Source organism: Antedon mediterranea, chromosome 4 (genome assembly GCF_964355755.1).
Source record: "Antedon mediterranea chromosome 4, ecAntMedi1.1, whole genome shotgun sequence".
In the NCBI taxonomy this organism is placed as follows: Eukaryota; Metazoa; Echinodermata; class Crinoidea; order Comatulida; family Antedonidae; genus Antedon; species Antedon mediterranea.
The window spans coordinates 26,405,584-26,419,631 of record NC_092673.1 but is presented as its reverse complement, the minus strand read 5'-3'; the positions used below and the strand labels follow the sequence as shown (position 1 = coordinate 26,419,631).

General features: G+C 31.2%; 2 protein-coding genes across 2 annotated transcripts; both read right to left on the bottom strand.

Moving 5' to 3' along the window:
* Window positions 1-1,343: 1,343 nt before the first annotated feature.
* LOC140046178 (uncharacterized) lies at window positions 1,344-6,840 on the bottom strand. The gene is made up of 6 exons (XM_072090736.1): window positions 6,797-6,840; window positions 5,034-5,089; window positions 4,664-4,714; window positions 4,373-4,423; window positions 4,176-4,277; window positions 1,344-3,753 (listed from the first exon to the last, which is right to left on the bottom strand). The coding sequence occupies exons 2-6, from the start codon at window positions 5,083-5,085 to the stop codon at window positions 2,312-2,314; spliced, it is 1,698 nt and encodes a 565-aa protein (XP_071946837.1). The 5' UTR covers window positions 5,086-5,089; window positions 6,797-6,840; the 3' UTR covers window positions 1,344-2,311.
* A 1,368-nt stretch (window positions 6,841-8,208) lies between these two features.
* LOC140046177 (leucine-rich repeat-containing protein 31-like) lies at window positions 8,209-12,410 on the bottom strand. The gene is made up of 3 exons (XM_072090735.1): window positions 12,364-12,410; window positions 11,385-11,486; window positions 8,209-10,936 (listed from the first exon to the last, which is right to left on the bottom strand). Exons 2-3 carry the CDS (start codon window positions 11,455-11,457, stop codon window positions 9,141-9,143), a joined length of 1,869 nt encoding a protein of 622 aa, XP_071946836.1. The 5' UTR covers window positions 11,458-11,486; window positions 12,364-12,410; the 3' UTR covers window positions 8,209-9,140.
* Between the last annotated feature and the right edge of the window lie 1,638 nt (window positions 12,411-14,048).

The following is a 14,048-nucleotide window of genomic DNA, read 5'->3' as shown; positions in this document are numbered from 1 at the left end:
CCGATCAAAGATCCATATGCGTATAATGTCATAAACCACATTTGTTGTTACATAATAATAAAGACATAAGTTAATTTTTATCTAGATTTCATTATAAATCATGTGTATAATCTATACACTAAGAAATAAATTTGAACAAACAATACGGATAATAAAAAAAAATCTTATTTCGTTTCCCAAGGTGAGACTCGATCTCGGTACCTTGAATGCCATAGACACGAGCACAGACCACCGAGCCGTACACAACTGACTAAAAGTTGTAGAAAAATTCCTTTGTGTATTTACTATGCAGTAACCACTTTGATGCAAATAGATTATTACATAACGAAATGAATTATAATTTTTTACTATGATGACATCTTTAAAATGTATACAAATGATGCACTGTCAAACTACATACTTTTAACTTTAATATATGAATTTTTGAAGGAAGAAAGTTAATGTTAAGTTTGTTATTTTGGCCTAAGAAAATGTCATAATTTGTTTGATTGTCGAAATTATTTTTTTTTAATTTAATATGCAATTAATGATGACTTAATCAACTTTTGTTCTCTTTATTTGATAATAAATCATACATATGATACATACACTTCAAGAAAATGAAATAAAAAATAGGTGTTCCCCTGCATTCTGACGATATATATTAATTTTAAAATTTAGCATATTTTCACCATTTTGTTAACTTATACGTGCGTAGCCAGTCACTTTTGACGTGCTCGTATAACGCAATTTCGAGTTGAAACCTGAATCAAATATGATGATATTATTAAAGAAAGATTGTAAATCAGAAATCGGGCAAAAAGAGTGCGCATTAACGTTTAACGCGCAGTGCGCGTGCAAAAATCTGCGCACTCATGGCATTTTTTTAAACGCTTAAAATTGCCTGAAACGTACTCTAATTTCATCGAAAATAAATTTTGACAATTTTAAACATTTTAAGCGCGCGTACGCAAGCGTTATATGCGCTACGCACGTAATTTTATTGCCATATGATGAAATATGACCTGAAATTTATGAGTACCAAATTTTGTTTAATTGTGATTCATGCTTGTGAAGATATGATTACAAACGTGATTTCGTAAAATCGCGCGTAGACCGCGTAATTTTTGATTACGCATCGTGAAAATATAACCACATCGATTCCTGGCCATGAGGAATATACTCTGAAAACTTGACTTAGCTAGATTAAACTGATGCCAAGATAATGCACGGACAAAATAGTGCTAAGGAAAGAATAAATAAATAAATAAATAAATAAATAAAGATTTTGACAGAATCAAGAGGTTATATGCATATCATGCATATAACCTAATAAAACACAACACAAGCTGTTTATTTGTTTGTTATTTAATACAATCAACAAAGAATGTACTAGGCTTAAAAGTGTTTTTATTTTATACACCTCTCTTGCAAGATTTTTTATCCTGAATCTGTACTCGCGTGTCGCTGAACATGTAATAGCTTGCAAAAACAAAGTAAAACTTTTCTTACATCAAGAGCAGTGCCTATACTCGCCAACCTTCAATCACACCACACACTGATTTTTATAAAAATAAAATAGATGACAGCTTGCAATAATGTTTTGTTGTAATTTTAATATGTATTTAACTTTTTAAATCATTTAAGTTATTTAATTTAATTTATAGGTCTATAGTACTTTTTTTTTTTACTTTTTACAATTACCTCATATATAGTTCAACAACTTGTTGACTATTTTCATTTTCAAGAAATACCGGAATGGTGTCCGGCGGGGGATAGGTTATTACCATTAGTTAAAGTCTAATGTAAAGCACCTAGAGGGGTCAGTGATCCATTAGGCGCTATATAAATATTGTTTATTATTATTATTATTATGACAAAAACAACAACTATGACAATACAAATATGCAGAAATACATAAAAGAAAAAAAGGTATAAAACAATAAACAATTAATAATATAAGTCAAAACGAAGGAGAAAAAAATATTGAGCATAACAAAAGTAAGTTGTTTAAATTGCTAATAAAATCTGTAAAACGTTAATGTTTTAAAGATTTTTTGAAAGTAAATTAAACATACAGAAAGTACTGTGCCATAGAATGAATAACAAATATAACATTGTATAATACTTACAAATAATAAATTAAATTCAAATATAAAACTGTAATATTTGCAACTTATCTAGTTCATTTTTGCTTTTTTTGGCTGCAATTTACAATTTATATTTTTAAAAATATTCTCAAGTTAAAAATGAAAATGCCTTTAAGTACCTGTATCATGCAGTTGTAACGAATGTCAAATTAAACTGCACTCTAATAACTACTGTATAACAGTTATTTATAGGAAAATACACCATCTATAGTCTGGAAGTGTTGAGTCATATCCTGCACTACATCATTAGGTAATTTACACTTACGCATATCAAGCTTTTTCAGTTTAGGAGATATAGCCAGTAATGTGGTTAGTGAAGAACCTGTAATATCAGTGAGAGTATTCCCACTGATATCAAGATTATCTAATTCCAACACTAGGTTCCTATTGACACATTCCCTCACCATAGCATCTATGACAACACCTGACAGACGGCAGTAATTCATGTCAAGATTTTTCAGTTTAGGAGAAATAGCCAGTAATGTGCCAAGTACAGAACCTGTGATATCACTGAGAGTATTCCCACGGATATAAAGATTATCTAATTCCAACACTAGGTTCCTATTAACACATTCCCTCACCATAGCACCTATGATAACACCTGACAGACTGCAGTAATTCATGTCAAGATTTTTCAGTTTAGGAGAAATAGCCAGTAATGTGCCAAGTACAGAACCTGTGATATCATTGAGTTTATTCCCAATGATATTCAGATTATCTAATTCCAACACTAGGTTCCTATTGACACATTCCTTAACCATAGCATCTATTATAACACCTGACATACTGCAGGAGCTTATGTTAAGTGTTTTCAGTTTAGGAGTAATAGCCAGTAATGTGGCAAGTGAAGAACCAGTGATATCATTGAGATTATTTTCACTGATATTAAGATTATCTAATTCCAACATTAGGTTCCTATTGACACATTCCCTGACCATAGCATCTATGATAACACCTGACAGATCGCATTTGTACATGTCAAGTGTTTTTAATTTAGGAAAAATAGCAAGTAATGTGCCAAGTGATGAACATGTGATATCACTGAGATTATTCTCACTGATATCAAGATTATCTAATGCCAACACTAAACATTTCTGCGATAGTACACTAACAATATCATTCATATTTGCATTTGTTGCTCCACTTAAATTAAGACTTTTAAGTCTTGGTGCATTAACCAAAAAGTGGATTAAAAATGATGTAGAAATATAAATATGAGGCTTAACCAAAGAAAAACCTTCAATACTATATCTAAAAGTGTATTTACTACATTCGGTAGACAGACCTTTCACCACATCATCAGTACATGATTGACTGATTTTAGATAACACATACTTTTCATCTTTTACAGCAATAATAATATGAGCTAGCATTCTACCAATGTCGTCTGATTTCTGTTGAATCCATTCCCACCTTTTACTGTGTTTCCATTTTTCTTCTTTCCGATTCATACTACTTATCATCTTTATGATATCCCGATCTGTTTTTAAACTCTTCCCACGTCTCATGTAAGTGCAAAATCTTTTTAAAGAGTTACATATCTCATCTACAGCATGTTCATCTCTCATTGTATCTTGACTTGGTAGCTGTTGATGTGAAGTTGAGGGTTCACTATCATCAATACCTGTAAAAGGAAGTAATTTTATATTAATAAGACATGGTTGAACCAGACAATGGGTGAGCAGCAATTTATATATTTACCAGATTTATGTCAACTTTTACAATATTAAAAGTTTCTTTATTGCTTAAGATATACACAGCATAAATTAATAAATCATTTTTGAAATAATGTAAAAAAAAACAAAAATTGTAAAATGTGCACAACTATTTTAGGTTTAAAAAATATAAACACACATTTCTTAAAGTGTATTAATTTTTAGATGTATAGAATTTATAATCATATTCTGTAATTAAAGGTTATTTTATTTAAAAAAAAGCAAAATATGAATAAAAACATTTAATTTTCTATTATTTCTAAACAATATATAATAATAACAATAAATGTTACTATTATTACTACTACTATGATTTACTATTTTTAATTACCTTTAAATAGTTCCATTTCTTTTGGTGATTTCTCAGAATCTTTTTTAACCGAACATTTTTTCTCTGCAAACATTTCTCTTACATAATCTCTTAATGTTGTCTCTATCAACGAAATAAAATATCAGATTATGTATAATAATTTTTGTTTACATGTTTTTCATTTTAAATTAAAATACATGATTTATTGTCTGTCTTACTCTTTGTTGATTTTCTTGGTTTCTTTGCTTTAACTTGATCTTCTGACTCCTCTAATAAAACAAGAGAAACTACTACAAATTAACTTTAATTCTTTAATATGTCCCTTTTATTCCAATTTTCTCATCGGTTTCACTAAATGGTGTGTTCAGTGTTTTTCAAGCTTGGGTTTAGATTGAATAATTGTTGCTGAAGATTACTGCTGCTTCTGATAATTTTCTAGTTAAATTTAAAAAGACTCAGATCCCAGAAAAAATTCACTTTCACACACTTCATGGTTACAGTATACTTACTCTTTCTTGATTTTCTTGGTTTCTTTGCTTTAACTGGATCTTCTGATGCATCTAGTATAAAATAAGAGAAAATGTGAACAAATTTTTATCTATAATAGAGAATAAAAAATGGTATAGATAGGTAAGCAGTAGTAATACAATTCCATAACCGCAAGCTCATTTAGAGAATGCCAGGGTGGTGATTTGGAGGTCGTGGGTTGAAATCCCACCATAGAATTACTTGACTATGTACTCAGAATAGGGTAAAATATCTGAATAAGTGCATTAAATATATCATTCGCTATAAAGTTTGGTTTAATATCTCCGTGAGGCAGGATATTCAATAGGCAGAATTTCAACATATCATAATTTTCAACTTTATAGTGTTTACCAAGTTCAGCCTTTAAGTCATCAAACTCATCATTCCTTTCAAGAGATGCCATTTTCCTGAAAAATAACAAATATTATCATCTATACATTTTAACACTGAAACATTAATAAATAAATTAAGCTGTTTTATTGTAGTACAGTAGTAGCAGTACGAATCTACACCTGTTGCAACTTAAAATTCCAACAAAATTCAATCAATTTTTCCAAGTGCCTAACACTGGTAGCTTATTACTTCTTAATTGCTACTTAATAAACTTTGCTGACTTTATCCCCAGTGTCGGGAAGATCCTGGCATCACCACTGCCTTGGACAAGACTTTTTTTCTAAACTGGTACCGCCCCTAAAATAATTATTATGATATTGATAAGAATCAGTATCTATCTAAGAATCGTAATGCTGTAATTTTATTAGACAGAGGAAGTATGAAGTTCGGAACGGCAGAAAAACACAGGCCTACGCAAGAAAAAGTGAATATAGCATAGCGTTGCGACCCCGACTTCCCGAACACTGAGTTCTGTTTTTTTCACATCATATCCGTGCGGCGGCTGCCGTCAACAAATCAACTTGTATACGAGTGCATGTTATTACAGTATAATGCGCTATATGAAATTTTTTATTTTGTACTTGAAAATCATAAAACTAGTCATGTAATTATAATTCATAATTATCTCAAGTTTATATATGAATGGGCTAGGCTAGTTCGCCGTGGCGCAGCTATTAATGATCCATCGCTGTTAGCAAAGATAGTGTATTGTATGCTAGTCTGTGTGTAGAGTATAGAGTCGCCGATCACCTCGCTCTGGGCATTCGCAATAGCGTGTCGGATTCCCTAACGCTGGGCAGTTGAGTTCCGGTGCCGGAATCCTAACCACGGCGTAAAACCAAACTTTCAATCATGTCATTTTATAGTTAATAGTCACTTTTTCCCAACAAAAAAATTATGACAATAATGATTTTGCTTATAAAATACAAGGTAAACAAACAGTTAAATTTAAAAAAAAAATGCCTGCCTTGGCTTTAATCTTTTAAACTAATGTAAAAATTTGTTCACTATTACATTTTACATCAATGTATCCATTTCTTTTGCTTAATTTATTTTAGAATGGGTTTTTGTCCTTTTTACCCTACTGTATAACTTATATCCGACAGGTTTTAAATTTAATTAAAAATCTGACAGACTTTTATTAATTATGAATAGGCCTATAATTTTAATATTTCATTTTTGTGTCACTTTTCAGTACACAGCATCTAGCTTCAACATCGCATGAAACAAAATTACATTCATATAAATAGGAGTAGGTCTACATATACATTATATTATGGCCCTATCAATGAAATGTCACAGTAGAATGAGAATTAAATCATTCATGGATTGTAAGTAAAATAAATAATTATACAAATTATAGGTGAGATTAAATATAAAAACAGATCAATTGAACTAATTGGAATTAGTGTACATCTACACTACTATTTAGTGAGTTACTACCTAACTTAAACCTAGTGTCAGAGTGGGCTACGAGTTTAGTGAACCACAAGACATTCCAGGGCCAAGCAAGCAGTACTCAGTGGAGACTTCCCACCGGTTGGAGGTACTGTAAATCATTGTGCTGCGCTAGTAGGCCCAGCCCCTAAACTACTATTAGTTACTAGGCCTCCTACCTAGCTAGTACTACCAGGCCTAGGCGGCTAATTGTTGGGGAAATAATTGTTACAATGTTGTTAAAAGTATACTGTTGTACGGATCCTGTTGTACATAGTACATACTTGAAAATCTTTCGGAATTTTTTATGGGAAAAGAACAAGTTGAATCAACATGGCGGCGGTCCTGATTTCCTCGTTTGTTACCACCAACACTACCAGGTCAGCGTCATGGTAGTAAAAGAGCGCTGGAAATGGGAATTCCCCTTTCTGGAATGACGTCATTGAACACCCTTGCTTGATGTTGTCCAATCGTATCTCTTTATGAGACGTTTATCGGGGGGGGGGGGGGGGGAATTATTAATTTTTCGATCCAGTTTTTGGTGAAGGTGAATAACTATTATGTGACATTAAAATGGCATAATATTCAACAACAAATTGTAAAAAAAATTTTTTTTTTAGGGGGATAATATATCTTTTATAATATTATTTGTACTTTCATAAAACATTGTACAGTTGTGGTAGTATTTCTTCATTATTTTTTTTTTTTGAAATAGATTCCCATTTTTCCCCATCATTAAAATTATTTTTTAAAAAGAATGTGTAACTTTATAAAATGTCCATCATCCATGTATTTAATAGAAAAGAATCTGTAACAATCACATTATAAAATGTCCATCATCCATGTATTTAATAGAAAAGAATCTGTAACAATCACATTATAAAATGTCCATCATCCATGTATTTAATAGAAAAGAATCTGTAACAATCACATTATAAAATGTCCATCATCCATGTATTTAATAGAAAAGAATCTGTAACAATCACATTATAAAATGTCCATCATCCATGTATTTAATAGACAAGAATCTGTAACAATCACATCATAAGATGTCCATCATCCATGTATTTAATAGACAAGAATCTGTAACAATCACATTATAAAATGTCCATCATCCATGTATTTAATAGACAAGAATCTGTAACAATCACATCATAAGATGTCCATCATCCATGTATTTAATAGACAAGAATCTGTAACAATCACAACATAAGATGTCCATCATCCATGTATTTAATAGAAAAGCTGATGAATTTTAAATAAGTAAGCCTACTGTGGCATTGCTAGAGTTTGTTGCCAGAAAGAAAACAAAATAAAGAATCTGATTATTTCGGCTGTCGATTTATTAACTCTTAAATTCACAACTTACTACATCTTTATTGATTGCAAGGGTTAGGGCGGCTTTACTAACCATCATCTTTACTCATAATCTTTACCCAGGGGGATGTATTTTTATTTGGTAAAGTATGGCGGCCGAAATGCACCTATGACACAAAATAATAAGTAAATCCCAAAATTAGTTATTTATAATTTATTTATAATTTAAAACACTACAAAAAGGAGTATGGTATTTAAAATATGTATTTATTTGTAAAAACTTAATACAAAAATAAATTATCATATTTATATACTGTATACATTTATATACTAATAACCACTGTACTTCATTTAATGCTCCCCTGCCCCAATTAACACAAGTATATGCTATTGACTGAAAATGCACAGTAACAACCACTGTACTTCATTTACAACCCCCCTGCCCCAATTAACACAAGTATATGCTATTGACTGAAAATGCACAGTAACAACCACTGTACTTCATTTACAACCCCCCTGCCCCAATTAACACAAGTATATGCTGACTGAAAATGCACAGTAACAACCACTGTACTTCATTTACAACCCCCTGCCCCAACTAACACAAGTATATGCTATTGACTGAAAATGCACAGTAACAACCACTGTACTTCATTTACAACCCTCTACCCCAATTAACACAAGTATATGCTATTGACTGAAAATACACAGTAACAACCACTGTACTTCATTTACAACCCCCTGCCCCAATTAACACAAGTATATGCTATTGACTGAAAATGCACAGTATAATAATGACATATTGCTTAGAAATATTATAACATAATTTGTATAATATTCACTTAATCACAATGAATAAAGCATTTATATTTATATTACCAAAGATTATGATAACAAACAAATATTAGTATTAAAGTAAATCAACCTGATTTTATTAAGTTTAAAAGTTTTGGGAAAATAAAATGTTCACATTATTACAGTATTAAGAAACGACATGCAAGAACTTTAAATAACCAAACATTATCGTAAATAAATCAAAATTATGTACAGTTACAATGGAGGCATATTGCTACCAACAACAAAAATCAGGCATTGTCTCATCAGTATAAAAAAATATCAATTTTTCATATACAAGAATTATCATATCGAGGTTTATTTTTTTTTTTTTTGGCTGTAATACACATCCGTAATTTACTATTTATATTTTTTTAAATGTTCTCAAGTCAAACATGAAAATGCCTCTACTTTACCTGTATCCTGCAGTTTAATGAATGTCAAATTAAGCTGCACTTTAGTAATACTGTATAGCAGTTATTGATAGGAAAATTTACCATTTATACTCTGAAAGTGTTGCCTCATATCCTGCACTATATCATTAGGTAATTTACACTTACGCATACCAAACTTTCTCAGTTTAGGAGAAATAGTCAGTAATGTGGTTAGTGAAGAACCTGTGATATCAGTGAGATTATTCCTGCGGATTTCAAGATGATCTAATTTCAACACTAGGTTCCTATTGACACATTCCCTCACCATAGCATCTATGATAACACCTGACAGACTGCAATTGTACATTTTAAGTGTTTTCAGTTTAGGAGAAATAGCCAGTAATGTGCCAAGTATAGAACCTGTGATATCAATGAGAACATTCTTACTTATCTTAAGATTATTTAATTCCAACACTAGGTTCCTATTGACACATTCCCTCACGATAGCATCTATGATTACACCTGACAGATGGCATTTGCTCATGTTAAGTGTTTTCAGTTTAGGAGAAATAGCCAGTAATGTGCCAAGTACAGAACCTGTGATATCACTGAGATTATTACCATGGATATCAAGATTATCTAATTCCAACACTACGTTCCTATTGACACATTCCTTCACCATAGTATCTATGATAACACCTGACAGATTACAGTAGAGCATGTTAAGTGTTTTCAGTTTAGGAGAAATAGCCAGTAATGTGCCAAGTACAGAACCTGTGATATCACTGAGTGTATTCACACTGATATTAAGATTATCTAATTCCAACACTAAGTTCCTATTGACACATTCCCTAAACATAGCATCTATGATAACACCTGACAGACTGCAGCTGTATATGTAAAGTGTTTTCAGTTTAGGAGAAATAGCCAGTAATGTGCCTAGTGAAGAAGCTGCGATATCACCAAGATTATTCTCACTGATATCAAGATTATCTAATTCCAACACTAGGTTCCTATTGACACATTCCCTGGCCATAGCATCTATGATAACACCTGATAGATTGCAGTAGTGCAATTTAAGTGTTTTCAGTTTAGGAGAAATAGCCAGTAATGTGCCAAGTACAGAACCTTTGATATTACTGAGAATATTCCCACTGATATTAAGATTATTTAATTCCAACACTAGGTTCCTATTGACACATTCCTTCACCATAGCATCTATGAAAACACCTGACAGACTGCAGTTGTACATGTCAAGTGTTTTCAGTTTAGGAGAAATAGCCAGTAATGTGCCGAGTGAAGAACCTGTGATATCATTGAGTTTATTAAAACCGATATTGAGATTATCTAATGCCAACACTAAACATTTCTGCGATAGTACACTAACAATATCATTCATATTAGCATATGTTTCACTTAAATTAAGGTATTGAAGTCTTGGTGCATTAATCAAAAAGTGGAGTAAAAATGATGTAGAAATATAAATATGAGACTCAACCCAAGAAAAACCTTCAATACTATATTTAAACATGTATTTACTACATTCAGTAGATAATCCTTTTACCACATCATCAGTACATGATTCACTGATTTTAAATAACATATACTTTTCATCTTTTACAGTAATCAAAACATGAGCTAGCATTCTACCAATGTCTTCTGATGATTCCAGTTGAATCCATTTCCATCTATACCTATGTTTCCATTTTTCTTCTTCCTGATTAAGACTACTTATCATCTTTATGACATCCTGGTCTGTTTTTAAGCTCTCACCACATCTCATGTAAGTGCAAAATCTCCTTACAGAGTTACATATCTCATCTACAGCATGTTCATCGGTCATTGTATCTCGACTTGGTAGCTGTTGATGTGAGGTTGAGGATTCACTGTCATCAATACCTGAAAAAAAAAATTTAAATTAAACCAGACAATGGGTTTGCAGCAATTTAATATATATTTACCGGATTCATGTCAACTTTTATGTTTCTTTATTGCTTAAGATATACACAGCATAAATGAATGTACAAGAATTTTAAAATGTAAAAGAAACAAAAACTATAAAATTTGCACAACTGTATTATAGGTTTAAAAAATATAAACACACACTTCTTAAAGTGCATTTGTAGATGTATAGAATTCATAATTATATTCTGTAAACTAAATATTATTTTATTAATAAAAAGCAAAATATGAACAAGATTAAAACTATTTTATTTTGTATAAAGGAATTACTGACCGTCATCGAGTCATAGTGGTCTAGGTTGCTTTTTTTTGGGTCAAATAAATGAAATGAAACATTACTCTAAATATTAACAACAAATCTTACATTAAATACTTCTTTACGTACCTTTAATTAGTTCCATTTCTTTCGGTGATTTCTCAGAATCTGTTTTCACAAAACATTTTTTCTGTAAAAACATTTCTCTTACATAGTCTTTTAATGTTGTCTCTATCAAATAAATCAAATTTTAATTAATAGGTATATATAAAAAATAACAACATTTTTTAATTGTTAAATTGTCTGTGAACAGTATAACTTTAGTTTTCATTTCTTCAATCTCAGTTATTATCTTCATTAAATTGATCAGAGTTTACTCTTAATAATTATTTTGCTTTTATTAGCCTTCAGATAATAACTCTAGAGAATAATAAGTAATTTGTTTGGTATATAGGTCAGTATTGGAATTAAAATAAAGGATTTATTGTCTCTTTTTTTATTTTCTTGGTTTCTTTACTTGATCTTTTGACTCATCTAATAAAACAAGAGAAATGCTAAACTGACAGGGGAATATATTCCAGGCCAATTTCAAGTCTAGGAATTTATTAATTCTCATTGGATCATTAAAAGCTACAGTAAAAGTTTTTATTTAAAACTATAGAAATAATAAATTTCTACAAGAAAAAGCCTATTTTTTCCTTTTCAATATGGGTTCACATTCACCATTGATTACGATGTAATTTTATGTGAACCTATTTATCAAAAAACGTGATCAGCTTAATCAGCTTAATGTGATCTGTTGAGCATGAAGGAGAAACATGACTGACCTAGTTTAATGTGATTAATTAATTCACAAGATAGAATCAACCAATCAGCGTTAGAGTTAGTATTGCGCGCAACATTATTGGCTCTCAGCTATTATGTAACTTAATACCATTACCATAAAAGAGATCGTGATATGATTTCTATGTGAACAGTTTCTCTTTATCGTGCTAAACGTATCATGATAATAGATCATCATATCTTAATATGAACATGCCTAATGACCCACAATATTACAGTTATTATTAAAACTTCAATATAAATTATCAGAATTCATTGTAATTACCATCAAGTATTATTTTTCTTGCTTGTTCCGGAAGAAGTTTTGAAAACCGCTTTATTTTATCAGGTTTATCTTCTAAACGTAACTCTCTTTCCAGATAACAAACAACCGCCCAAATATTTGGTAAATTATCGGCAAGGTCTCTCAGATCATAGCGAGAAATTATCCTATCTAATGTATCTTCTCTAACTTCCTGTAAAGCCTTGAACAATCTTTTTCGGTATGATGAAAACTTTTGCGTACCTGAATTTATAAGATTGTTATCTTTCATATAGTTTCTTACAAGATCCATAGCTTTCCTTTGATTAGACAGTTTAGAAATCTCGAGGAGAAAGCAAACATTATCAGCTGAGATAACACCCTTTTTTTCAAGTACATTAAATATATCGTTCGCTATAAAGTTTTGTTTAATATCTCCGTGAGGTAGGATATTCAATAGGCAGAATTTCAACATATCATACTTTTCACCTTTGTAGTGTTTACCAAGTTCAGCCTTCAAGTCGTCAAACTCATCATTCCTTTCAAGAGATGCCATTTTCCTGAAAAATAACAAATAGTATCTGTATACATTTTTACACTGAAACATTAATAAATTACGCTATTTATGGTAATAGTAGCAGTACGTTTCTAGACCTGTTGCCACTTAAAATTCTGTCACCCAGTCTCTATCCAGTAGCAATACCAACAAACTTCAACCAATTCAAAATCTTGGGGTGAGACTTTTTTTCCAATTTACTAAAACTATGTAAATGTGTATAACTGTTTTAAGCAATTTCTCTTATCTTATGGAACTATTAAATTCTTTCTCCAAGCTAGGCCCAGTATTAAGAAATAAGCTATACCAATACCTCTCGGAACTATTATTTGTATTGTTTCCTGTTTCGGAAGGTTTTGGTGTTGTTGTATTGTTAACTATAATAGTCAACCATGGAGGTGTAAACAAAGTTTATTTTATACTGCCTTATCTCAGTCCATCAATAAAATGACTACGGAAATCTATTAACTTCACTCAGATTCTATAGTATATTAAAAACTACCTGCGCAAGTATATAATTCATATTATTGGCAACGGTCCAATTTCCAAATAGGGCCAGTAATCAATGAACCTTCTAGCATGACAAGGCTGCTCTACCAAAGACTTCAACTTGATTACAATGCAAGGTGTTTTTGTTATGCAAAGTGCCAACACCTTAGAATTTTGCCACCTTCTATGTGTCACATGACTTCTTTAATCAGTCTTGCATGACGAACTATTTTTTTTTATTCATTTAACTAAAATAAATGCTACAGGAATCTCAGATATATCTGAGTTTTCTAGATCTAGAAAACTCAGATATCTGACTTTTCTAGATCTAGAAAACTCAGATATCAATATCTACACAAACCAATAGTGGTGTTGGTAGTCTATTACGTGACTAGCTGGAGAGAGAGAACAATAGAACCTATTGTATTGTATTAGGATAGCCTATAGTATTGTATTGTACTATACTGAGCCTAGAGCCTTGCCGTTGGATTGGATTTATACGCGAAAGATCTGTTTGTTGTGTGAGCAGCTACTGCTAGAAGAATAAAAGCAACGCTACTCACGCTAATTTTATCTCCAACGAAGCTAAGTATTATAGTTTCGGCCGTAATCCGTGGGATTTCGGTCTGTTGTTACTGTGCTAAGGGAACATTGCTAGCCAAGA